The sequence below is a fragment of the Brassica napus genome, chromosome A7 (genome assembly GCF_020379485.1).
Source record: "Brassica napus cultivar Da-Ae chromosome A7, Da-Ae, whole genome shotgun sequence".
NCBI lineage: Eukaryota > Viridiplantae > Streptophyta > Magnoliopsida > Brassicales > Brassicaceae > Brassica > Brassica napus.
The window spans coordinates 17,311,671-17,338,717 of NC_063440.1; the positions used below are offsets into that span (position 1 = coordinate 17,311,671).

Sequence of the window (27,047 nt, forward strand, 5' to 3'; positions counted from 1 at the left end):
TTTTTAGCTACGCAATGTTCCACCGATTGAAACTAAAACTAAAAAAAAGTTTTAGTAAAACAAACTAAATATTTAACCAATCAAATATCTAGTAAACACATAAATCAAAACCAATATCTTTTGTTTATTTACAATCATATTTTTGTTAGATAAATCAAACAATCATTTTATTTACTTTATATGGCATATAATTCAACTTTAGTAATATTGACATAGATATATATATATAGTATATTTTCATATATATATATATATATATATATTTGTATATATATATTTATTATTAACAATTTCTACTCATATGATTTTATTAATATTTGTATATTTGCTGTAACAAAAATTTAAATTGTTAATCACAAAGATTTTAATGTGAGATTTATCAATACAAATTTCAAAATTAAAATATTAAGATCTCAATATTTAATGCAAAATTTGAAATTAAATATATATTTATATTTATATAGTATATAATTTAATTTAAATGATATATATATATATATATAATACAAATATCTATCAAAGATAATTCATATTCATACGATTTATGATTATTTGTATCTTGGTTGAACAAAAGAAAGTTAAAAGATTGATCACAAAATTTTCAGTGTGAAACTTTTACCATTTTTAGTCATTTATAGTCGTTTAAAAAAAATTTAAAATATAACATATAAGAAAAATACAATTTTTTATTATATGCTTAATGTGATTATTATCAAATAATTATTTATAATCATTAATTATCATATATATGTTAGCCATATTAGGTGATTCCGTATATTTTATTTAAGGAAATCATTGAGAATATTGTTTTGTACACTACTAATCAATTTAATAGTTAGTTTAATAAGAAAATGAAATATATATTTGTATGGACCAACTTATTTTTCTAAGAATTCTAAAAATCATCCTAATGATACCATATGACTACGAAAACATATTGTAATGCTCCAGAATTAATATATAGGAGATTGTCAACAAGCTCTTGTGTAGAAATGATGTGGGACATTTATTCCTAATAAGTTTATCCGAAAAAAAGAGTTTAAAGTATTCATTCATAGCGGGATTCTTTAATTAAGATATAGTAGTCGAGCACCGGTAAATTATCAACTATGTGGATGATTGGTTGTAAAGTAGCTGCAGAAATTTTATAGCAGAATATATAGTTGTATTTTGATCTAGCTGTAAGAATTAAATAAGAAAGATAATAAAATGAAAATATATTCCTACATCAATATTTTTTTATATCTTACTAAATAATGCTTTAGAAAATAAGTTGCTATTTTTTTCTGGATTTATCTTTAAAGACTAGAAAAATCGATTACTTTTATAGCCGTAGATAGAAATTAAATTTTAAAGACACTTATTATATCTCAACCAATCACCCTCTATAATGGTTTGATCAGATGCTTTGTTATCCATCTTGACACTCTTCTTTAGGGATGGACATTTTACCTGATACCCGAACCCGTATCCGAATCTGACCCGGAAAACCCTAACCGAAATCCGAACCGAAATAGCAAAACACCCGAACGGATATTGATTTAGGAGAAATTGGATATCCGAACCCGAACGGGTAATATCCAAATCCGAATGAATATCCGAAGATAACCGAACATAAATACTTATCCTTATATTTCTTGTTTACATCTCTTATTTTATTTAAAATATTTATATTAATGCTACACATACTTTAAGATATATAATATACATATAATTACGGAAAAAATGATATGTCACTCAATTAAAATGCATGTCAAGTTTTTTTGTTTCATGTATTAACAAAAGTTACATTCGAAATTTCAAAACAATAGCCAAATTAATGTTTATTTATTTTTGGAATGTTATCTCCAAATCTATCAATCATTCAATCTATTAAAAAATTAAAAAATCAGTTAAGTGAAATCTATATTTTTAAATAGAATAAACATAAAAATGAAAAATTTAATTTTTTTCTTTCAAAATCTCAATATCTGAACCCGATCCCGAAATAACCGAACCTGAACTAAAAATACCTGAACCCGACCCGAAATATAGAAATACCCGAACGGGTTCTATACCCCTATACCAAAATATCCGATCCGAACCCGAACGGGTATCCGAACGCCCACCCCTACTCCTCTCACTCGAACTTATATATCAATTTCTTTATTGGTGTCTTTGTGGTTAAAACTTTATGGGGTTTGGGAGACTTGTATTCTTCTTTTTTTTTTTTACTTTTGTCTACCCCTCGTTTAAAAAATAACAAGTAAAATGTTCTAGTCAGAAGCTTGTTGATGATAAAAAGTATATTGTTAATTTTTGTAATAAGATAATCTTACTGTTTGTAAGTATAGAAGTAATTCTTACTTAAAAAGAATAAAAGTCCAAACATTTTATAATATTGAATGTAATTTTAAAAGAAAAAAAAAGAACTATATTTGGGAATAGATCATGGTATGAATTACAATTAGGCGTAAAACCAAAATCCGAACCTAGCCCGAAATAAAGATCTCCGGGTTCGGATCCAGAAAATAACCCGATCAGATTTTATATTGTGATATTTTGGATATGGATTTGGTGTGGTTGATATGGATAACTAAAACATAACCCAAACTAAACCGAACATATACAACTATCACTATGTATATGGTATATATACCACGCGTGTTATGGAGTACTTTTTTTTTGAGTTTTGGATTATCATTATTAAGTATTTTAGTGTTATAAACTTTCGAATATATTTTTATTCATTGTAAGTATTAAATTTCCTATGTTTAGACTTTTAATTATGTATTTTAATTCAGTATAATCCGAACTGATACAAAAAAAATGAATTCAAATAATTTATGGGTTTTAAAATGTGATATAAAACCGAACTAAAACCAACTGAATCCGACCTGTACTTGCAACTTTATTAGACTGGAAAACCTGGGACATGTTACAAAAATAGAAGCGAAACCTGGAAAACCTGATGCGAACTTGAACGGGCACCCAAACAACCGATGCCTAAGCCTAGATGAATACATACTAGAAGATGTTGATATCTAATGATTTGTTTAATACACTGATCACTACAACATATAGGCCCACTAATAATTAACCAAAAATGGGCCCATAAATAAATCCACTAACAATAGAATCCTCCAGCTCCGCGAGTCTTCTTCTTCAGAACTCTTCCCCTTTCCTCTTTCCACCCTCCACCTTCCCGCCAATCCAAGTGTCACCTCAGGTGAATCCGAAGAGTCCGACTCGCCGGAGCAATATGGAACCTCACCGTCCCCTCGCAGGAAGACCACAGAGAAAACCCCTCGGAGATTGCACCAACACCATCTCCAGAACTCCCCAACTTCCGTCTTCTCCTTCCTCCGTCAAATTCGCGAATCCGAGCCTCTCGTCTTCTCTCAAGCGATTAGTAGACCAAACCTCCCTCAAGGAGAAAGCCCAAGATGTCAATAACTCCTCAAAGGTTGTTCCCGGAACGGGAAACGCTCCCAAGTCCGTTAGGCCCGTGACTCGCCGTACGTCCGTCGATCTGGGATCTCCGGCGGCCACCACGTCTTCTCCTCCCTCGAAACCGGATGATGTCGGTAAACCAGACGCTGGTGCCGCGTCACGGTTAAGACCCGTGACTCGCCGTATGTCCGCGGATCTAGGTTTTGCGGCCTCCGCGCCGCCTCGGCCACGCTCCGGTGAGTGTAATTGATTTCAATTACAATGGGTTTGCTCGAATTTGGTTCTAGGATATCGATTTTGAGTTGAATTGAATTTGTCCGCTATTCTAGGGTTTTGTGTATTGGGTTAAAGGAAGAATCTTTTGATTCGTGTTTGCTTTGTCACGTTTCTTGCTATAGTGGAGGAGAACTAGTTGGGTTGGTGGTCATCGTCAAGTTGATGTTTTAAGAACTGTGTTATGCTTTAGGTGCTGGTGACAAGGATTTTACTGAGCCTTACTCGGTTTACATTGTTAGAAGGAAGGCTTCTGGGAGAAAAAGGAGTAAAGACGTGTCTTCCTCCAGTGCAATGCCTCGCCTTCGTCTTGACTTGTTATCAAGCCATGGGTATGAAAACTCATTTACTGATATAGAAATGTTGGGGTTTGGGTATATAAGATATGGTAGTACTATGGACATTTAGAATCAGGGTAGGACACAGTGTATGCTGCTCTCTTGTGGTCTGGTTCTCTTCTTTTGGAAAGAATCTTATCAGTAAGAAATCTAGATGAGATAACTGGTATTAGTGTTGAACCTACTATGCGCATCAAACTTGTTTAGCATTTTGTGGCCTGTATAAAATTCAAGCAGGTCGTTTGTTTTGTATCACAGGAAGAGGAAACTTCAAGAAGATGAGAATAAAACGAAGCCCTCAAAAGTGGCTCCTAGAAAGGTTAAAATTGGAACGCTCTAGCTATTTATATATACTTATCAGAAGTGTAATAGTCTCTGTTGCTTTGATCTGTCTGTGGGTCTATCGGTTTTTGGGCTTTAGCAAATTGTATATCAATGCATCTTATGTTTCAACATTGATCGGTAACAACTTTTCCTGCCTCTGCAATGAGATATGCAACTTATATGTCCTCTTATCCATTTGTAGAGCCTTCTACTTACTGGTTGCTTGAATCTAATCATGTATCTATGGTTATATTACAGAGGCAGCGAACAGTAAAGAAGCATAAAGAAGATAATGTGGATCAGGAATATATTGAGCAGCAGAAAGCCTACTTTGCAGAGGTCGATGCTTTTGAGCTGCAAGAAGAAGAGGTATCTAGTAGCGACTTAGATTAAGTAAGGATATCAATGACACACCATAACCCGTTTTGTTCGTATCAGTGTATAGCTAAGGCTTCTTCTCCCATAGAATATTTCACTGACCCCTTAGTACACATGACATGCCAACGTTTGTGTATACAAAAGATCTATCAGTTTATAATATTTGTCATGGTTTTACTGGGAGACGAACTATATAGATATTTATTCTGATATATACATCATACAATTACAATTACACATCAAAGACAACACTCTCTCTTCAATGAAGCAAACAGCTCACACAACAAATCAAGAACACAATAAATTAACATATTCAAATTTTGTTCATGTCACCGATGGTGAGAGCTTTACCAGTGGATCCAGGTTCAGAAACAGAGAAGAAAGCTCTCTTCATACTCCCCATTGAAGAATTTCAAACTTTTCTTCCACCATTGGAGTAACACAGGGTCAAGGTCGGTGACGACCTAAACTCATGCTCTTTGTAACATGACTCACTGGTGATGAGGAAAACGAAGATGAAGACGACGTAGACCCAGAAATATAGTTGGTCGTCGTCTTTCTACTGTTACTGGCCTTCTTGATGTCATGGAACATAGACATCGACATGATTCTAGTTAGTTTTGCTCGCACCTTGTTCTGTCTCTTTGGCGTTGACAAAATCCCGGAGGAGTAATAAGACGGAGGCGGCGTGAGTGGCGGGGGAAGAGAGAACTCGGAAAAGTGATTGTGTTTGGGTGTGCCTGGCCTTGACTCCCATACGAATGGTACGGAGGCTCCACCATAGTAGAAGGATCTCTCTTCTTGCTCCTTATCGAGGCCAGAGTACTCCACGTCATCTCTTAATCTTCTTAGCATGTTACTGTGTGTTTGTGTCTGGTTATTGTCGGATTCAAAAGGTTGTCTAACGGTTGTTAGATCTCACACGAACACAATATTAAAGAGAGACAAAGGAGGTAGGGATCTCTACTTGTAGAAGAGTCTTGTTTGCATGGTTATAACTGTTGATATTTATCCTTTTTTATTGCTATTATTTTATTTTGGATTTTTTTCATAGGAAAGAATTCGTATGGATGAGCAAATTACATGTATAAGAATGATATTTCTCATAATACATAGACCAAGAAAAGGAAATGGTTAGATAATAAGGGCCTGACTGGTTTAACCGCAGCGGTTGCGGTTGCGGTTGCGGGAGTTTGCGGATGCGGGTGGTTGCGGTTTCTAGCGGTTTTAAGAGATTTGTACGACTGGTTATGCGGTTAGAAATTTGTGCGTTTGCGGGATACTTAAGACTGGTTAACTACCAAATGCAGCAGCAGTTAAATAATAAATTAACAATATTTACATTTTATACAATTATAAAAATATCAAAAATAATAATATTATAATAAATATAAAATTTATATTTAGAAAGTTATAGTTTAATTTTTTTAAAAATATAGAAAATATTTTTATTTTAAAGTTTTATAATATTAATTAAAATTTAATTGATATATTTTAGCATTTTTATAATTTCAGTTTAATTTTTTTATTGAATTTTTTTATTTTTGTATTTATATTGTTTTGGAAAAAAAATAATTTTTTTTTATCCGCCCGCAAGCGCCCGCAACCGCAAACGCTAGCTGGAACCAGCTTTTGAATTTATGAGGTTCAGAGCGATTTGGAGCGATTTGGAGCGGTTTTGAGCGGTTTGAGCGATTGTTGCAAAACGCCAGCAACCGCTACCAACCGCAAAAGCTGCGTTTGCGGGTGGTAGCGGGAAAACCAGTCATACCCTAAATGAAAGGTTTGCTATCTTACCGTTCATGTTTATGCATTACTTATCGGAGAGACGTGAGGTTTAATACTTTTTTTTCTGTGGGGGTTTTAATATTATGTTAAATATGTAAGTGTTTTTAATAAGGGCAATTGTCAATAATAGCACATTTTGAAGTTTATGTCTCAAAAATAGCACTAGAAGGAGAAAGTCACAAAAATGACATTCATTAAAGGGTAAAATATCCCTAATACCATTGGTTTAAAATTAAATAAATAAATAAAAATAAATAAAAATAAATAAAATAAAAATAAATAAAATAAAAAAAAGAAATTTTTTTTATAGTTTCAGATTATATGTTTTCAGATTCGAAATTTTTATAATTTTTTTTTTGAAATTTTGTTTTCGAAATTTTTTTTATTTTTTTTCAAATTTTATTTTTATAATTTAAAAATACTTTTTGAAACTGTTTTTAAAGTTTTTATTTTTTATTTTAGTATTTATTTTTTATGAAATTTTAAACCTTAATTCCAAAACCCTACCCTTTGACTCTAAACCCTAAGGTTTGGATAAATTAATCCAAGGGGTATAAGTGTATATTTACCTCTTTAATAAAACCTATTTTTGTGACTTTGAGCCTTGAGTGCTACTTTGAGAACAAAAATTTGGTGGTGCTATCCTAGTCTTTTTCTCTTTTAATAATTGACTAGGTGATAATCCGCGCCTTGCGCGGGGTGAATTGACTTGGTGATTTAATGTTTGACATCCAAAATAAAGTCTGTATTTGCAATATATGATTGATAAAGTAGGACTTTATAACACCGGAAGAAAGTTTCAAGAACGGTAAAAACATATTTAAACAATAAAATAAGTCTTTTATAACTTAAAAGCTCATTTATTATTAAGATGCATAATTAAAGAATTTATCATAATAGTTCTTAAGTAAGATATTGAAAGCCAAAACAAAAATATAAATGTGAATAGAATACTAATAAAACGAAAAAATCTCCAGTGTGGAGCTGCGCACCTTAGCGAGCTTGGTCATGTCTCGGTTCTAAGATACAGAGTGTACTCTGCTTCAAAGTGTTCTCGTCGAGATGAATAGTCATGTCTCTCTTCTAAGAGAAAAGAGTGGGTTATATAGTTCATACAATATATACACGTTCAAGAACCATTATGCAGTGTGGATGAAAAATGCTTAGCGAGCTCGGTGATGTATCGTTTCTAAGATTCAGAGTGTTCTCTTCTTGAAAGTGTTCATGCTGAGTTCTTCGCCGATATGAATGTTTATATCTCCCGTATAAGAGAAAAGTTAATTACGTCTTCATCTTCTCGATTCTGTGTTTCTAACTTACATGTGTTACTATCTAGTGCTTCGCAATATGCACTGACAGAGCACACCCGTATATGTTCTGGAAAGTCTTCATGATGGGAAATAATCTTTACGATGGTACGGTGATGTCGTAGCTTAAGCTTTACGTGATAACTCATTCCACGAGTGGTTTTTTTAATTTTCTAGATCAATGAAACGTTTCCAAAAATTCTGTAATAGCAAAACCAATTAAGGCAACTAATTTGTGAGAGTCTCTGTACAATGGACACGTGTCATACATGGTGTGAAAGCATTAACTCCAATGCTCCTCTTTTAATATATAAGGGATATAACCTTTATCAAACAGAAGAAAATCTGAGACTGATGATATTTACACGTATCGCTGAAAGCATCTCACCGTATATTTGAGGCCCTAATAAACCCATCTCATAGTATTATGCAGTCTTTTGAACACCCCTACAAACAACTCATGTACAGCTTAGTGTATCAGTATAAATTATATGACCAGTGTTTAGTTTTGACCTAGTTACAAGTCCCAACAATACCATCTTTTTTTTTGTCGGTTCAAATTTCGTTGGAAGATACGAATGCGGAAACAGAAATAGAAACGTGGCTGATAGAAAGAAGAGGTTGATCATACTGTTTTACGTGTTGATACTTGAGACCGTATAAAATTAATGAAGATTGCGATCGTATTTGTACGTGGTCCATTCTCCTCCTACTCGGATTATGCTTTAACTCGAAAGTGAGCACAATCTTTTTCAATATAATTAATGGCCGCAAAGGTAGAAAACTATAAAATTGGTCCAGCTATTTATTTCACGCATACATTTACGATCATATCACATGTGGTCGATATATTATGTCAACTTCTGGATATGATATCGTATTTGAATACAACCAATTAAAAAAATCGTTCAACAAGAAAATAAGCCTACACTACTTGAGTTCACGTCGTAGAAACAGTATATCCATGTAAATATGCAATTATATTTTGTGCGATTGTATGTAAATTTCAAGAAAAATGATATTGATTGCTGCAGGATAAACCAAGACGATTCACCAAGGTCCCCCATAACACTTAAAGCACATATGAAAGAAGACTTATTCACTGAGATTCTGAGAAACTAGACAAAGCTAACGGTAATGTGTCGAACATTTTACCAACAAGGCGTTGACCCAGTTGTTCTATGGAAGCTCGGTTCTCTGGATTTGAAGTCGGGTCTTTACGGTCCCGATGACCCGGGTCATCAAAAAAATATGTGTTGAATCTAGCCCGACCCAATATACGGTCACTTCTTTATGAACCATAGTATTCTATTTAGTCATTTTTATTGAGCATAAACTTGCAAGTCTGTTGTCATCAAGGCTTTAGGACGCATGATCATCTTATATATATTTTAGGGACACGAGTACCATTTGGTTTACTATCTCACATATGGTATTTATCCAAAATGGGTTACTTTTGTCCAATCTATTCCACTTGCACAAGATCCGAAAGCATCCTTATTCGCTACATATCAAGAAGCTGTACGTAAAGATGTCGAGCGTGCATTTGGAGTTTTGCAAGCTCGATTTGCCATAATCAAATATCCAGTTCTTATGTGGGATAAAATAAAAATTGGAAAGATAATGAGAACATGTATCATTCTGCATAATATGATAGTAGAAGACAAACGAAATGGGTACACTCAGTTTAATGTATCAGTATTCGTACAACCAGAATCAAACTGAAGTTAGCATGTGGATTTCACATATTCTACATATATGCCTTCAAATCTCGGCAATATAATGAACATTTAGAATCGAGTTCGTGATAAAACAATACATCAACAAGTGAAAGATGATTTGGTTGAGAATATATGGCAAAAATTTGGTACAAAACAAGATTACAACTAATCGGGTTTCCCGTTTATGATTTGTATTTTTAATATGCTTTTATGTAATGTTCATTTAAATTTTTATTTATGTTTTTCTTTCATAACATGAAATCCAATCTTTCAACTTAAAAAAAAAATAATTTTTAAAAACTTCAAAGATGTTTTCTCAGTGGACCATGACAAGTTTAATTACATTAATAAGGGTTCTAAACTTCACAAATTATAATTTTTTTGTTTCAAAAAAAAAAAAAAAAAAAAAAAAAAAAAAAAAAAAAACTTCACAAATTATAAAATTAATTATTAAACTAATCATTAGAACCCATAATAAACTCTAACCATTGAACTTGCTCTTATAATGCAATCTAACGTATCCCAATAACTGAAAACCACGTGTCTTTGGAATTGACAGTGGAGATTAAAACCCATGTATAATGAAGAGAGCCATGAGATTGAGAGTGGAGATGAGCCGGAGATCCTGAGGAAGACTTGTAAGTTGCAACTAGTTTCTAGTGATATCGTTATGTCTTTGTTTCTAAAGATCCCAATACACATAATTTTTGTTTTGGCATGTGTATAATTTCGATTTCTATAAGATACACAAAATTGCAAGAATGACTTAGCTATAAAAAAACAGAAACAAACAGAGTCATGTATACGATATGGGAGATTGATCATCTTGAGAAGAGTCTGGTGAAGAAATTTCCAGAAGAGTTGGAGGGGTTTTGAAGACAGGAGACATGAGCATATCTCCCTGCCTTGTCCACTTGTCTTGCCTCACCCTTTGTGTCCTTTTTGCATATCTTACATGTTTTGTCCACCCATCCTTCCTCCACATATTCTCCATCCACTATCACATTTATATAAACAACAATTTAAAATCATTTCAAATATTCAAAACAAATAAAATCATCATCATTTTTCCAAATAAAATAGTTATGTAGAGTCTACCTTCAACGTAGGATTTAAAGAAGTCCTTGTATGTCCCTCCGATTTTTCTTCTCAACGCCCCATACTGCAACAGTACGAATGTATTAAACATAAGTCGATGGTAACTTTACGAATGTATCAAACATGGTTAAAAAAATAAAATTAATAAAGCAAGCTTTATTCACATGAAGGTTGGAAAGTGGTGTGGTTAATTAAGTAGACAGACCTGTTCTTTGCTCATCTTGCCACCAGATTTGGTGGCTTCACGGGCCTCATAGAGAAGCTCGGCGTCTTTCTCCGACCGAACCTGTGCGAAATCCAACGCATCTGTTAGTCTGGTGAACAATGAAGTCTCATCTTCCCTCTTCTTCTCCTCATCTTTCTCTTGCTTGGCCGACACCACGACCCATCTAGGGTTCCGGCTTAATCTCTGCGAGGTTCTTGAGATCGGGACTTTGGTCGTGGAGATGAATCCACTATTATGTTGAAGAGGCAGTGCTCTTAGACCCATCTTTTGGTTTTCGCTCTAGTTCCAAGTAAATTAGATTGCATATTGTGGAATATTATATAGTAAACATACATGTGGTGTGTATGTGGAGGGGTTGAAATGGATAGGGGGCCACAAATGAATAATGGCTGTGATCAATGTGGTTACGTGGGAGTTTAGTTATCTGGTGATTTATGAGGCTTAAATTTTATTTCTTGTGTTTATTTTGTTAATAATATGATATTTTGTTGTACAATCATCTGCATCAGTGAATTTCCATAGTCTTTTAAATGTTATAATAAAAATAATAATTAAAAATAGGAGAGAAAGGAATGGAGTCTCTGAAGGAAAAATATCAAAAAAAATTGAAAGACCAAACTCCACATATCACAGTAGATTGTAAAATAAATACAAAATAACTAAATAAATAGATATTAGTATTTTGATTTTTTTATAGACTCAAAAGTAATGATGTTTTATGGAGGTCCACTTGAATAATAAGTACAATTTGGGATAAATGGTATTTATTTTTTGTAAATAGTATATAAAAGATGCAATTGGCTATCTATATTTTGGAATAAAATTTCGTGAAATGAACCCATTCACGAAGATTCCACAAAATAGTTTCCATTTGAGTTGAATGAAAAAAAGTTTATTCCAATAATTTCAAATGGAATACATGGAAAGAGATGGAATGAAGTTCAAAATCATTCGGAAACAAAAAGTCTCCTGAATAGATGGAATAATTAGAATAGAAAGATAAATTAATATTTTTTATCATTTAAACATAATAATTTAAACTAAATTTTATTTCCATTCCAACACGTTCCCGTGAAAAGCTACCATTTATGTTACGTAAGTATTTGTAATTCTATTCATCTTATTCCTTTAACTGCTATCATTATATTTTTTGCAGTTCATCTCATTCATCGTATTCATAAAATTTAAAACCAGTTACAGCCAAATGTTTTTTCTTGCACAAGTCATTTGAAATTGAGGGTTATAATGGTTTGTAAAGGAATATTTGCAAAATAGTTACAACTCAACAAAGTTGTTGTTAACGGTTGAGTACACATTTGTAATGATATATGTGCAGTAGGGCTTGATGAAGGTATGCAACTCATTTAATCGTTTCAGAATATCTTTTGTATCCTTGATTTGACCTCAAACTAGTGGCTCTCTTTAAGTACCATTTTTATTGGTTTCTTGATTTTCTGTAATATAGAACCCATCAGCACATCTCATCAGTGATCAGGCGCCCCTTTTGAGTGGTTGTCATGCAAGGAACATAACCGCTAAAACTTTTGAGATCAGCTCATTTGGTTCGACCGCCCAGTCCGGTTTATACAATCCAAGCTGTTCAGCTCAACCTTTGAGCATCATAGGTTAGGGAGATCAGTATCATTTAAAGTCGAGTGAATCTTCTGAAAGAATTGATTTGCATGAACCAAAAAGAGGAAACGCCAAATGTCAAAACAAGCTGATAAATAGTCTCAAAGCAATCAAAGATCCACAACAAAACTATCTTTAACCAAATGTAGAAAACATCCTCCAATATTCTAGACAACCCTGAGACTGAAACTAGAATATAAAGAGGTTTGTGTTGCCAGCTTCTTGCAGTTTTTAGGCACGAGGAGCAGCAGGGGCACCACCAGCAGGGCGAGCAGCCTGACCAGGTTGTCCGGGCTTGGGAGCATCCTCCTAAAAATGAAACAAACATAGAAGAGTTTTAAAAAAAAACAAATAGAAACGAAATAGGGTAGTTCTCAAATTCTAATCTACTTGGCGAGACTAATGAAATCAAGCAGCAATCACTATTCGTTGCAGTAAGTTCAACTAAGAATCATAGTTCAAAACAACTTCTGCTGTCTAACCATAATCAAAAAGCAAAACATACACATCTTAAGGCATCTAACAAAAGAGGAAGAAACTTTGCATCAACGCACAGACCAATTTGAAACAACTACAAGTGTACAGCATACGTTCTAATGTAATTCTAAACATATACCAAAACAAGACGCAATTTTCATTCAGCTAACTCTACTACAAAGAAATGTCATTTTCGAAACATTAGCAAACGCAAAACTAATTGATGTAAATAAGAAGTAACAGCATTAAGAGATTACCTTGCGTCTGACGAAACGTGGGGGTGGGGTACGAACCCTACGGTTGGTGCGGGAACGGACTCTCACAACGTGAGAGTGGATAGCACATGAGACACAGTACTGCGTCTTAGCGTACAACTTGGGAAGAGTGTAACCTACGAATCACAAAACAAATACATCATCAACGACATTCTAATCACACACACGAGTATTAATGATTAAACAACATACCATCGTAGACACTGGCTTCTTGAACATCTCTGATGGCAGCCTGCTCAACGATGTTCCTGACGATGAACCTCTTGATAGCCTTATCCTAAATCAAACATGACGAAACATAATCAGATAAACCTATTAAGACAGATCTAGCTACGGGACACTGATTAGTAGGAGACTGAACACAACCTTGGGACAGCATTTCCCGCAGTTGGAACACCTGATGGGCTTCACATGACCACGGTTGTGCTTGTTCCTGCCACCGTTCCTACGCTTGAAAGTCTGCAAAAAACAAATCACTGATTCAATACAAAAATCTTTCTAACATATCTGCGAGCTGTGATAGTATCTTATTCAACGACAGATCTATGGAGGAACAGAAAGACTTACCATGTTGCAGTGAAGAGGTTAGTTACAAGAAGCCTATTGCGTTTCTCTTTTTTTGTTGCGGCGACAGGGGAGAGGAAAGGACTAGACCTAAATATATGCACACTCTTAGCCGTTTAGGGTTTTGTTTGGGTGGGTTTTCTTAAATCATTGGGCCTGTTTCTGAAACATTTGAGCCTTCAATGTAAGCCCAGCTATGACTCAAAATTTATGAAATGTAAACAATTTAAATACTTATTTATAACCTGATTAATGATGCCAATTCAAATTTCATACTTCCTCTTTTTTTTAATACTTTAAATTTTAAGAAGAGGTTTTATTTTTTTATAAAAATCAGAAAATGTAAATTGATAAAATTTGAGAAATGTTTTTATAATATTTGAGTGAAACTTTAGATTTTGATATCATTTAACACTAAAATATATTATTTTCAAAGAAGAATAAAAGGAAAGAGTGACACTTTCGTAACACACAATATCAGCAAGAAAACAAATTCATTTGGAAAAAAGACCTAACAACAAAGATAGAAACAAAGACTAAGGAAATATAAACTATTAGAAGATGAGAGACGGACAAAGTGTAAACAACATTGTAAGATTGACGCTCAAAGGGCCATCATCTCAAGTGGGAGTATTAGAAACTAAGTTTCTGACATCGATAGTGGGAAGAAATCATAAGTAATATATAAGATAGATGTATCAATCCAGTTATCACCAATTAGTTTTAGGTTGGAAGTCCATCTAACTTAACTTTAGACCAGATCAATGTGGATTGGGTTGGACTATTTGGATCGAGCTCTGATATCATGCTAAGTTAGATGGACTTCTAACCTAAAATCAATTGGTGATAACTAGATTTGCCCATCTATATTATATATTACTTATGATCTCTTCCAACTATCGATGTGGGAGACTTAGTCTCTAATATTATCAAGCACGACTACCAAAGTTTCCAAGCCGCAAGATAGAAACGAAAGGTTGAAAACCAATCATCCTGTCGTGGCGATGTCAACTGAAGTTGGCAAATGAAATGCCTTAAGAAACAAAATCCTAGAAAGCAAGACCACGATCAGATCTCTCGGGAGAAAACAAGGTGCAGTTACGATCCTTACCAAGAAAACCAATCTCGTGACAAGAAGATTATTAAGGGACTGAATCCGGAAGAACCCATATGCACCAAGGAAGAACAGAGACATGCAAACTTGGATATGAAACCACCACACAGACAAAGTTGTCACCAATAAAATGAACGGAAGGAAGGAAGAGAAAACTGAGTTACAAAACAAATGTAAAACTAAAAGAAACAATCAAGAGACAAAGTGGACAAGCCACATTGAAGTCTATAAGATTCAAGACCTCTCACTGCAATCCAGTCTAAATAACAACCAAAACAAAGGTTTGGATCGCATCTAATGGGTTCCTCCTATCATCTGAAATCTTACACAAACAATCGAAACAAAAAGAGGACAAAGGAAGAGTGATTAGCTCCGGTGCTACGAGCCACCATAGTTGAATAACACAAACCGATTGAGAGAGAGAGAGAGAGAGAGAGAGATCATTTTTTGAACAATATTTTATTACAGTAAAAAATATATAAATTGATAATGTTGGGACTATGAAATTTTATTAGTTTACAGAGTTATTAATGTTAGTAATTTAAAATAAAAAAAGTAGTTGATTTTGTCGTATATATTAGTTAAATTTTATAAATTCAATCTCGTTGACCATGATGAAAATAATAATGCTATATTCAACAGTGGCTCATTCGGAAAAGGTATGCGCGCTTGGGGGATAGTGGCACATGGAAGAGGAACTAATTCTAGACCGGTTTATTACTTATTGAAAATGACCCGGGTCGGTTCTGGTTTGGGAACAGTTTGCACTCATTTATGTTTGATGAAGCCATGAAGGTCAAGAGTTTTAGAGAGACTGTTGTGTCACAGTTGAAAAACCCCTCGTTCATGCAGAATGGTCAATGAACAATGAATAGGGAGTGATCTGTAAATTATTTATTCTCTTTGGGTTTGAATCATGAACCTTTATGGATGATCAAAATCCATTTGTTATTATTATACATGGCGATTGGTTTAAGGTGAAGATGTAATGGTAAACACTCTTTAGATATGGTGATTGTATTGATCAAGAATAGTTGATTACTAACCATAGCACAAACATTAGCAAAAGACTAGACGGATTCGATTTGAATCCTCAACAAAACTCAAACTTGGATTCAAAGGTATGATACTCAAACACTTTTCCATCTCAATGATCTCATGGGTAAATGTGTTAGGTACAGACTACAAACTAAAGACGTGTCACGTCAGAACATTAACATTCCGTCAGTGTGCTTTGCAGGGCACATTACGAGTCCCGCCAACATCTTTTCTTTGATTGTGTGGTGAGCAATGAAATCTAGCCAGCTTACTCCCTACCTATGCTTAGCCACCTAATTTGTTTGAGGATTGTGTTCGTTGGTTGCTGAGCATTTGAGCATTTGTAATCATATGTAAGTTTACACCTATTTGAGCATTTGTGCACCCACTGAAAAAATTATTTGGAATCGCCCATGATCTTCCCTCTAATGTCACCTATTGCATTTGGTTTGTAGTGTTTGACTAAGTCTCAGCTTGCTCTGTTTCTGTTTTTTTTCTTCTAAATTTATGTTCATTTATTTTTGTACTTTGGACATGTTAGTTTTTAATGAAGTTTTTTTAGAAAAAAAGTTAGTTACAAAAAAGAACAATAGTGAAAAAAAACAATATAGTCAAACGCACTATTGAAATGAACTATTTTCTCAATACAAACCTTCATGGAGATTTTGGGATTTTCTATTTATTATTATTTACATTTTAAAAATATATTGGTAAATAGTTTTGTTGAGATAGGTCCATGCTCCCATTAAAAACTTATCTAAAAGATGAGGCTAATGGGCACACCTGATTAATTAGTCCCATAATAAAATGAAACAAAATGCCTAGCATATTAAACTAACAAAACTAACATAAGCAAAAAAATCACTTTGTTCATCTGCTACTGGTCTCAAGGATTCAGAAACGTGTCCTTCATCCATTCACGTCGTTCATGTTCTGCAGGATAAATAAAGTCTTCGTCAGCTGTAGGAGACTGGTTATAGGTTTGGGCTTGCTGCGCTTGAAGTGGGGGAATGCTTCCGTCGTTTCTGGTTTGTGGAGATATATCATCAATGGGAAGGTCTCGCTTCAGTCTTTTAGTTGGAGGCGTGGATTCAATGGTTACAGACTTTGACTTTTGTTTCTTGATACCGTCAATTGCATATATCTTGGCCAAGACGTGAGTAGACTGCATGCACGCGAAAGACAAGTTAAAGACGTTTCACTCGGTTATCCCTAACATAATTCTTCTTCCTAGACCGATGACCTAACACAATTCATAATCTAACAAAATGCCCACTTCTAATCATCAACCTAATATGCTACTTTCTTATTCCCAAGTCCTAATCTAATGATACAAAGTCGATGCATACCTTGTCTCTAAGTGATAATTCCTCCATCCTCCAATATGAAAGATCCATGCCTTGAACGTAGAAGTCTTGAGTACGTTTGAAACCAAGAAGCGTAATATTCGCAAATAATTTCTTGATGGGACCCATCTTTACCCATTCACCTCCGCCGCCGACGATAACACGACCGGCCCTTGAAGTAACGTCATCATCGTACTTGTTAGTACAAAAGAAGAACCATTTATCTTCTCCGTCATGCTCATATGCACCTGCGAACAATGACAGAGACTGTTAATGTTGGTTGCTCATCATCAAGAAATCCAAACGAAAGGAACGTTTCTCATCAAGAAAGGAAGGTGTCTCATCAAGAAAGGACTTACCGGTAAGAACGTCTGGAGAAGAGGAGTATACATCGCCGGTGATGTTGTGGATAGGGCAAGTCTTCTGGTCGCGTCCATCTACGAAAGGACCGAGGAATAGTTGCAATAACTGTTCGTCGGATGCGTGAAATCCGTAACCTGGAGGAAGATTCAAGTTCCGGTGAAGTTGGAATGATGTGATAGACTCGACGACGTTAGCAGGAAGTGGAGCTTGTTCCATTGATTCTTTCAATTTCTCTGGTATTATCTGAGGGAGACGAAAGAGAGAGAAGAGAGAAGAAAAATAAGCGGGATTTATATATAGTTGTGTCCGCTCTGTGTGACGTAGAGTGTTTGATTCTAATTAAGGGCTCTAATTTATTCTGATCTTTTTTTTTGTTATATATCAAAACCATATTATAATTTGTTTCTTTATAATTTGCTTTTTTAGTATTTTACTCTATTATCTATGTTTTCTATTTTTTTATATATATTCATAATTTATATTATGAAGAAAAACATTGCTTGTGTTTTATTTTATCATAAACTCATATTAAATATATATAAGTCTTTATTTACTCTCACATTTTAAAAAAAAATCAAATACATTTAAATTACACCAGTAAATTAAACAATATAATTTTAAAATTATAATCTCTTTTGATCAATAGTATCACCTAGTATCATATGAAAACCACAACAAAATCTTCTTTATAGGTTATATATTGTATCTTTATCCTAAAGATGAAGAAAAACCACAAGCTCACATCGAAAATTTCTTAACTAATAGCCTGATACAAACACATTGTGTTGTCGACATAATCCAAAGCACTCCAGATAATAGTAGACGTGTAACCCCTTTTTTCCTCGGGATAAGTACCTTTGAGGTCAACATATCTCATACTGTTTTGCTTTGGATCATAATATAAGACCCATAACTTGTCACTAGAGAGGTACCCTGGCTGGACAAAAACGATCTCACTACCACGAGTAGCACCCAAGATGCGCCATCTTTTAAAACCCTCCATCTCGTAAAAGAAAATCATAGACCACCCTTGTGTGGTTTCCTTGTTAGCATTCTCCATCACCCAAATTTCTATGCCTTCCTCGCAGCATACGAATCCTAACTTCCCTTGGTAGTTTATCAGAATCGAAGGGTGATCCATAAATGTTTTTGGAGCCTCGACATGATAAAATTTCTCCCACCTAACATCAAAACTCATCAACTTATACTCAGAAGTAGCATCTGCATTAATTGCTCGGTAATAGATAACTCCGTTGATGCAAACAACACTTGCCATTGGAAAGTGCGATTTAACGCCTTGGATTGATCTCCACTGCGTAGCCGTGGGATCTCCTAGTGTAAACACTTGACAAACATGCTCCATATAGTTTAACGGTATGTACAATGCTTTGTATTGATTCCCGAGAGGGTCGTATCCGAAGAAGCAAGATCCAATGCCTTTGATTTTCGTATCCGGTAAGTTAAAGCACTGCCTTGTGGTAGGGTTATATATAGCTGCCTTATTACGAGAAATTGACCAACATAAAATTAAGCCACGAATATACTGCTCCATCCTTTCAGGCATTAATAGTACCGATACTTCATTAGTATTTCGAGGGAAAGTACTAGATGAAAAGGCTAAGTAACATTTCTTATAGTTGCCTGCTGCGAAGTCGTCGATGATGTGTGCATCACGTGGAGGTTCAGTCAAAGACCGAGTCACCATTGAGTCTATGAAGTCTCTACTTCTGCTGATAATTGATGACCATAACTTCGACACGCATCGGAACCGTATTAGAGACTTCGCCGGTAATTTTTTTAGTATCTCCACCATTAGATCGAGAGGGAGATTGATATCTCCGCCCTGACGAAGTCGTGTCGACGATGTTGAGGTATCATGGCTCTTCTCTTTCCGTCCTCTCTTCATCAACCTCTATTTTACTTTGTTTTGTGAAACCCTAGATATAGGTAACGAGGAAGAGAGGCTTAAAAGTACTCTGTCTTCTTTCAAAAATAATTCTTATATAATTATCGGTAACAAGTCGTATCAAAATATTAAATCAAAACTATTAGATAATCATAAATAATAAAGGGTAAATTTGCTAGATATTCATAAGAGGCAAAAAAAATGAAAATTATGTCCATGCTACAGTAATATAGGACGGATGAGACAATTTACGTACAAACGTGACAGAAATCTCCTTCTAGACGCGTGCGCGTGATGTTGACATTCGAAAACTAAACTGCTATACTATACTACATACCTTTATAGTATAATCCCACACATGACTTAATTAGTTACGAGGTTGGATTTCATCGATTACGTGGTTGAGTTTCATCCATTACGTGAATATACTATACATGATTATGACACAGTATGATAGTATAAGCAAAGTGGTGTATAGAAAGAACACCAAATATAGTGAAAATGCAGGAAATATAAAAACCTATATTAAATATAGTACAATCCTCCATTATCAACTGCACTAGTCAACCCAAGTAAACGAGAAACACCTAACTCATGGAACACAATAAGGACCAAAAGATATTACAATCTCCATTATTAACTGCTATAGTCAATACAAGCAAAAGAAATGAAGAGGGAGAGATGTAGGGAAGGAAAAGATAAGGATGATAAAGAGAAAAACAATAAGAGTGATAAAAAGGGATGAACAAATATAATATACTATGACAATAACAAAAATAGTATATTAGGATATATTATAAAGGTGTACATACCGATTGTTTTTTGATATAAATAACCATTACGGGACAATAGTTGGTAGACAAACATAACTGGAAAAATATGGAATCACATTAGCATAAGTTGTCTTAACTGCGACTTAGCCAACTTTCCATGTTGAACATCTGAAAGAGCTAATTTTATGACTTCTATCAATCTCAACTTGAAGTAGTTATTGATTTTTTTTCCTTCGGTTGGTTCGTAACCAGTCCGATACAAACGCTCGGGCAAGCCAAACTCCTATATCCTATATAAGTACAAAGAAATAAGTTAGGTTAGTACATAAATAAAGCAAAATATTACGAACATTATGCTATACTATTGTACCACATATTTAGTATAGACACCAATATACGCAACATATGCACTAAAGCATGCCACTAGAAAGAAAATAATTTTAAAAATATCAATCTTTTCCATATTCTGCATACAAGAAACATGTAAATGTGAAGAGATAAAGTACTATAAGTTTCTGCCACACTAGCATAACTTTTAATATTACCATGAATCTCCGTTCAATTCTATTTGTTACAATACTATGGAATGAGACATATTAACAAAGAGCATTATTCTTCTCTAGTGCAAGCCAAACATCTGATTCTAGGGTGGTGATGAGTGGCGGCGGTGTTGGAGGACAAAACAATGGAACTGATGGAGTAGCTAAGGAGAAGAATTAGAAGGCAGAGAAGGACATACCATTTTCAAAAGAGAAGATGAGAAGTGTAGCATACTACACTATAATTAAAAAATAGTATGGAACAAATGACACAAGTTACTGTTCATCTTCCCCAATTAAATCTTTCGTATTATTTTTCATCTTCTTAAAGATATTGATTCACATGTTTACTTCACTATCGACGAAATTGTTACTTGACCCCCTAATTCTTTTCATTCACACTTGATCATTTCTCGGAAGTCGCGTCATCACGAACTTCAATCTCCATTGTAATCCTGAAGGTGATTCTCCAATTTCTTCGAACACTCCACAATTGTAACTCTCTGATGTACCTTTTTCTGTTTTCCAACTCCTGCTCAAAATCTCTTCTATCAATTTCATGGAACAAGAGACAAAGATATCTCATTTCTTTTAACCCGCAGTCAAGGACATTATTGTCCAATTTTTCGGAAATATATATTATATTGTAGCCTAAGTGTTGTTATGTACATATTCTTAATTGTTCATATATTATGGATATGGCCCCTAATTCCCCAATAATAAATGTGTCAGTGATCTTTCTTTTTGGCTTACATGTGATTTTGAAATATGAATCACTTTAGTGACTTTTGCTTAAGTGTCGATCATAGGTGAACTCTCACAAAATTATTATAATTTGATTGGTCGATGATTTTTAATTTATTTATTTTATTTAGATCTAAAAAGAGGTGTAAGTCTATAAACTATTAATATCATTTGACAAATAATTTACATAATATTACAAATAATTATTTATGATAACTAATTGTTTAAATTATAGAAAGAGAAATAACTGATCATTTTTTATATTTATAAAATACATACAATAATAAACAACAAACTGTTTATATAAATAAATATAATGATTTTATATTCTTATTTAAAAGCATTATATTTTGTATAAATTATCCTAATAACTATTAACATCTTCTAAAGCTCGTATTACATGCTTTATAAATCATCTATAAAAACATTTATCAAATTATTTATCTTGGCTTATTGTATATTTTAAATTATTATATTTGTATGTCATCTATGAGAGCTTATAAATTACTTTATAAATTTTATTTTAAAATTTTATTCTACTATCCTATTATATATTAATTGAGAAGTGACTTAAGAGACTTTTTCTTATGGGTCGATCATATATGAAATCCTAAAAAAAATTATAAATTGATTGGTCGATATTATTTAATATAGATCACTTTTTTAATATTTTTAAAATACATAAAATAATAAACGACAAACAGTTTATATAAATCAATATAATGATTTTATATTCTTATTTAAAAGTATTATATTTTATAAATTATCATAATAACTATTAACATCTTCTAAAGTTCATATTATCTGCTTTATAAATCATCTATAAAAACATTTATCAAATTATTTATTTTGCTTATTGTATATTTTAAATTATTATAAGAGAATCCAAGAAACAAGCTAACAAGAGATAACATAACAAGAACTTAATTGACTACGACTAGCCAGTCTTCTTGCTACGAACAGAGAGCAAGAGAGCACGCACCGCAGAGGACTTCAAGAAGAATAGCAACATCCTCATCTGAACCACTCACTCACTTTGTTTTGGTTTTAACGGAATTCCCATTTTGTTTTAAATATTTTTTTTATTTTTTTTATTTTAGTATTATTAGTGTAGATTTTTGAAAAAATGTTCAAACACTATAAAACCTTAGGGCAACCTTACCGGTTAAATCCTAAAATGAGTTTGTTAGCCACAAAATAGTATTATTTTATTATGTTTTATTAAATATTTTAATTTTGTTTATTTATTCAAAGGCAAAACCAGTAATAGTTTGACATTTGGCCAGTAGATGTTCTAAAGTATCGATTATTTATAACTTTTATTCATCTGTCTTTTTTTTCCATACGAAGAATTTCATTGATAACATAGAAAGATATATGGTGAAACACTAAATCCAGCAGAACACATACCGATCTCCGGAAACCAAATCCCAACAGTGGGAAACTTAAGCTCAAAAGGATAGGACACGAGCAGCTAAACAACACAAATTAATCATAACTACACCTTGCTAAGAGAATCCAAGAAACAAGCTAAACAAGAGATAATAGAACAAGAACTTAATTGACTACGACTAACCGTCTTCTTGCTACGAACAGAGAGCAAGAGAGCATGCATTGCAGAGGACTTCAAGAAGAATAGCAGCATCCTCATCTGAACCACTCGTTCACGATACACACAAACCACTTTGCGAAACCAAAATAACACCCAAAAAGAAGCAACACCCGATACAAATTAAATCCCCTACTCAACATACCCTTCATCTGGACACTTCAAAGCCCTAACCTCTTTATACTGTTTCAACACACAGAATCCACGGAGGATAAACAAATACCAAAGTGCGACAAGGAAAATAACCTTATTCAAGGGACAGAGAAGGACCCTTAGCAACATGGAGATGGAGAGGTGTCCTGAAACCAGCTTCTCCTCGGTGACAATACCAACCATTATTGATGCACTAATTAAAGGGTAACATTGGTAGAATGTAGCGACTAACATCTCTGTAGTGAGTACACTTGGCCATGCTTAAAAAGCCAGTAGGCAGAAGTCGGGCAGTTGGTCTACACCTAGCAATTTACTTAATCATGAGAGACTAAATAGTAATTAATTGGAGAGTAATTTTTTATGTTGTACGAAAGCTTCGTCGGACGTCTGTTTCCCATTTCGGAACCGGAATCAGAATTGGAATTTTGTAGAAGCTTACAGAATCTCGCTTCCAAAATGCTTCTAAAATATAATATTCTCACGATTCCGATTTGGAATCACGTTTCCATTCTTTACAAAAAACACAATGTCTTATATCAATAAAAATATAAAATTATAGTTTTAAATTTATATAAAATCCAAATTTTAATAGTATTGAATAGAGACAATAGAAATATACAAATATTAAAATTAATACTGTAAATTATTTTTATGCATTGAGGTTTTTATTAAAGATAAATCATATATTCAAATATATTACGTCAATTAATTATAAAGTATTAAATATACTAATATAATAATTTATTTTAAATTTAATATATGTTAATTTCACAGTTTTAATATGACATCATTTCAAAAATTATTATAAATGAATAAATGCTTTATTATAAATTTAAATCAAATAAATTTTAGTTTTAGATTTTTTTAATTTTTTTATATATATATACATATAGATACGCTTCCAACACGTATCCGTTTCTTTTTTAAAAAAAAAATCTCGCTTTTGCGCTTCAATACGCTTCTGATTCCACGTACCCGCTTTCGTTTCCATGTAACATAGGTAATTTTAAGATATCTGGCTGTTATATATTCTCATCTAATATTGGTAACTAAATTATATTAATTTTAAAACTCGGTTAACGCAGCGCATTTTGAAACATGTAATTTCTGAATTATACAACGATATTGTAATTGAGCGAAAGGGACTACGAGTAGAAACTAGTTTAGTAGATGGGAATATAAGAGAAGAGACTTTATACTTAATCCAACAAGAGTATCATTACAATATTCTAACATATGTACAATAGGCTCATTTAAGATAACATTATATATGTATGTTCCATTCTATTAGCCTGATGATTAATTCTCTAAATAAGATGACAAAATATAGATTTTCCATTCTATAATAATGTAAAATCAAGCTAGATTCGAACATCTTTTGAAATAAGAGAGCTGCTCATTGTGGCTAAACCGAAAACTGCTGCCAACTCCACAGATCCGCGGAATCCAAACCATTGATAGATGTACTAGTTTCACCACAACCGTAAACAGCCTCATGATGATGATGGTGTTCCTCTTCAAAGACCAACATTTCCTGCCACACCAATTGCAAGTCACTCTCCGTTGACGAACCATGATGGTGATTTTCTTCCTCTTCCTTCATCGAGGTCATCAAACTAGGACTCTGGATCTCTTCAGAATCCGTGATGATCTCATCGTGATGAATACAAGGCTTGATTTTGGGTGTTACTTCGTTGGTATTACACGTGTGGTTTCCGATGTATGTGATGCTGAACATCCTGGGCTCAGACTCTAGCTTCTGCACTTGCTTTGTTGCCTTGCACCCTTGAGTGTATTTGTGTGTGCACCTAAAGTAACTTCTGCAAAACATTAATGAACAAAAGAAATATTTAGACTAAATGTATATTCCACAACCATTTAAATCTAGACAACATAGATGGTATATATAAATGCGGTCCATGTATAGTAATGCACCACCAACATGAATCTATTACACGTCTCTTTATAATGTTGATGAATATAAGGGTAAAGTTAACCTTGGGAATTTGGTATTAAGAATCTGTTTCTGTCCATATTTCCTCCAAGAAAATGTGTCCTCAAGTAAGGTAGACTCTACAGTCCATGTCTCTGATTTCTTCCTGCTCAAATTGTTGTAAACTTATAAATAAAAACATTTGGCGTTTTATGTAATTATTAGTCTTGGAACCAAAGCTAAATATCTTGTTTGTTTGTGGACCAAGCACATCACTAGATCTTAAATGATCGCCTTCTTTATTAGTATGAATCCAAATCAACTGATTTATATTGTATGATCATTGTTAACCAAATAGAATGACAATGATTATTTTAAACTCTATATCACTATGGTAAATTAGTAAAAAAAAAGAGATACTAGCTTATAACCTAGTCGTAATTACTAATACCACAACCGTATCATAATTAACTTGGATTGAAACTCTTGTGTGTGTGAATTGTAATCGATAATTGGAGAAATAATCAACTAATGATGACCAAAAAAAAATCAACTAATATGTAAAGGGATTAAGCTAATTCACTTATCCCTCATTGATTTAAGTTGGAGACTCTGGAAACTTAACATGGTAACAAAAAGTAAGCGAGAGAAGGTGAAACTTACTTTCTCTTGTAGCATCCTCTTTTACCCTTAACTGGTCCCAATTTTTTATGACTATCGCCAGAATCCTCAAGCTTGCCGTCGTTGTCGCAGGAAGCATTTTGAGAGCCTTCGACGGCTGTGACTAGAGCAGACGGGGAGATGGGTTCGAAGGAATCAAGAGAAGAGATTGTGTCATTGATAGACCCCAAGATTTTCTCCACGAGATCCTTCGCAGGACCCAAATCCGACCCGTGTTGAGAGAGGAGTTGCTGAACCTTAGTGGTCATCTCGTGGCCTTGAAGAAGTTGGTCCATAATTTTTAGCTTTATTGTTTTGTTATTACAAGCAATATCCATTTTGGTGAATCTGAGGGAGTTTTTGGTGGTTTTTTAATGTTTTCCTCTCTTGGTATGGGCTATATGATTAAAAGGGAGGAGAAGTGTGTGTGTAAATATAATGGAGAAAAGAAACTTGTAATGATGAGATCTTTTTTCTTTTGTTGGATTGCTTTGATTTTTTTTGGAGAGAGGAAGATGTGAGGAAATGCGAAGGAAGAGAGAGATGGACAAAGACCAGAGAATGCGATGAAACTTATCCCTTTTTCATTTGCTTAGGGGTGCTTGATGACGTTGCATGAGTGACTTGGTGATGATGTCACTCTCACCTTAATGAGAAGGGAAAACAAGTTTTGCTTACTTAGGTAGGGTTATTCAATTATTTCTATAAGCCTTGGAACAAAATTCTTATTCTCATTGATTTCATATGGTTTTCGAAATAGAATCCAACTCTTATTTGATCTAGGAAGATAATGATTACATTACTTGAATATATTTACAACAATAAGTTTTTCTTGGGGTCACATTTTGAATAGTCTATACTATTATTTGCGAAGTAAATTTTTAGAATCGAGCTCTCACGTTAAAAGTTAGAGTGATTAATATCGTTTATACCCTTAATGAATAAAATGTATAAATAAATTAAAAACTAAAAACGAAATTTTAATTTATTTGATTAGATAATTGATTAAAATTAATAATAGTAAGAATTATCCAAA

The 27,047-nt window shown here is 33.6% G+C and overlaps 6 protein-coding genes and 1 pseudogene across 7 annotated transcripts; 1 reads left to right on the plus strand and 6 right to left on the minus strand.

The window, feature by feature from the left end:
• The first annotated feature begins 3,110 nt into the window (after positions 1 to 3,110).
• On the plus strand, positions 3,111 to 4,928 carry LOC106352913. Its single transcript, XM_013792568.3, has 4 exons — positions 3,111 to 3,668; positions 3,899 to 4,037; positions 4,302 to 4,362; positions 4,626 to 4,928. Exons 1-4 carry the CDS (start codon positions 3,242 to 3,244, stop codon positions 4,758 to 4,760), a joined length of 762 nt encoding a protein of 253 aa, XP_013648022.2. The 5' UTR covers positions 3,111 to 3,241; the 3' UTR covers positions 4,761 to 4,928.
• On the minus strand, positions 4,927 to 5,836 carry LOC106352914 (annotated as a pseudogene).
• A 4,420-nt stretch (positions 5,837 to 10,256) lies between these two features.
• LOC106352915 lies at positions 10,257 to 11,449 on the minus strand. The gene is made up of 3 exons (XM_013792569.3): positions 10,865 to 11,449; positions 10,660 to 10,723; positions 10,257 to 10,558 (listed from the first exon to the last, which is right to left on the minus strand). The coding sequence occupies exons 1-3, from the start codon at positions 11,147 to 11,149 to the stop codon at positions 10,383 to 10,385; spliced, it is 525 nt and encodes a 174-aa protein (XP_013648023.2). The 5' UTR covers positions 11,150 to 11,449; the 3' UTR covers positions 10,257 to 10,382.
• A 1,144-nt stretch (positions 11,450 to 12,593) lies between these two features.
• Positions 12,594 to 13,975, minus strand: LOC106352916 (40S ribosomal protein S26-3). The gene is made up of 5 exons (XM_013792570.3): positions 13,837 to 13,975; positions 13,636 to 13,728; positions 13,462 to 13,546; positions 13,252 to 13,385; positions 12,594 to 12,826 (listed from the first exon to the last, which is right to left on the minus strand). Exons 1-5 carry the CDS (start codon positions 13,837 to 13,839, stop codon positions 12,749 to 12,751), a joined length of 393 nt encoding a protein of 130 aa, XP_013648024.1. The 5' UTR covers positions 13,840 to 13,975; the 3' UTR covers positions 12,594 to 12,748.
• A 2,572-nt stretch (positions 13,976 to 16,547) lies between these two features.
• Positions 16,548 to 18,183, minus strand: LOC106355535 (NAC domain-containing protein 20). The gene is made up of 3 exons (XM_013795462.3): positions 17,691 to 18,183; positions 17,335 to 17,579; positions 16,548 to 17,150 (listed from the first exon to the last, which is right to left on the minus strand). Exons 1-3 carry the CDS (start codon positions 17,908 to 17,910, stop codon positions 16,872 to 16,874), a joined length of 744 nt encoding a protein of 247 aa, XP_013650916.1. The 5' UTR covers positions 17,911 to 18,183; the 3' UTR covers positions 16,548 to 16,871.
• A 107-nt stretch (positions 18,184 to 18,290) lies between these two features.
• LOC106356738 (probable F-box protein At3g56670) lies at positions 18,291 to 19,634 on the minus strand. The gene has a single exon (XM_013796461.3). The coding sequence runs from the start codon at positions 19,598 to 19,600 to the stop codon at positions 18,449 to 18,451; it is 1,152 nt and encodes a 383-aa protein (XP_013651915.1). The 5' UTR covers positions 19,601 to 19,634; the 3' UTR covers positions 18,291 to 18,448.
• A 4,963-nt stretch (positions 19,635 to 24,597) lies between these two features.
• On the minus strand, positions 24,598 to 26,564 carry LOC106352917 (probable WRKY transcription factor 70). 2 transcript variants are annotated; one of them, XM_013792571.3, is made up of 3 exons: positions 26,015 to 26,564; positions 25,416 to 25,517; positions 24,598 to 25,238 (listed from the first exon to the last, which is right to left on the minus strand). In XM_013792571.3, the coding sequence occupies exons 1-3, from the start codon at positions 26,347 to 26,349 to the stop codon at positions 24,824 to 24,826; spliced, it is 852 nt and encodes a 283-aa protein (XP_013648025.1). In that variant the 5' UTR covers positions 26,350 to 26,564; the 3' UTR covers positions 24,598 to 24,823. The 2 variants fall into 2 exon arrangements, with proteins under 2 accessions (XP_013648025.1, XP_048592992.1); XM_048737035.1 differs by lacking the exon at positions 25,416 to 25,517 and having other exon boundaries at positions 26,015 to 26,561.
• Positions 26,565 to 27,047: the final 483 nt, after the last annotated feature.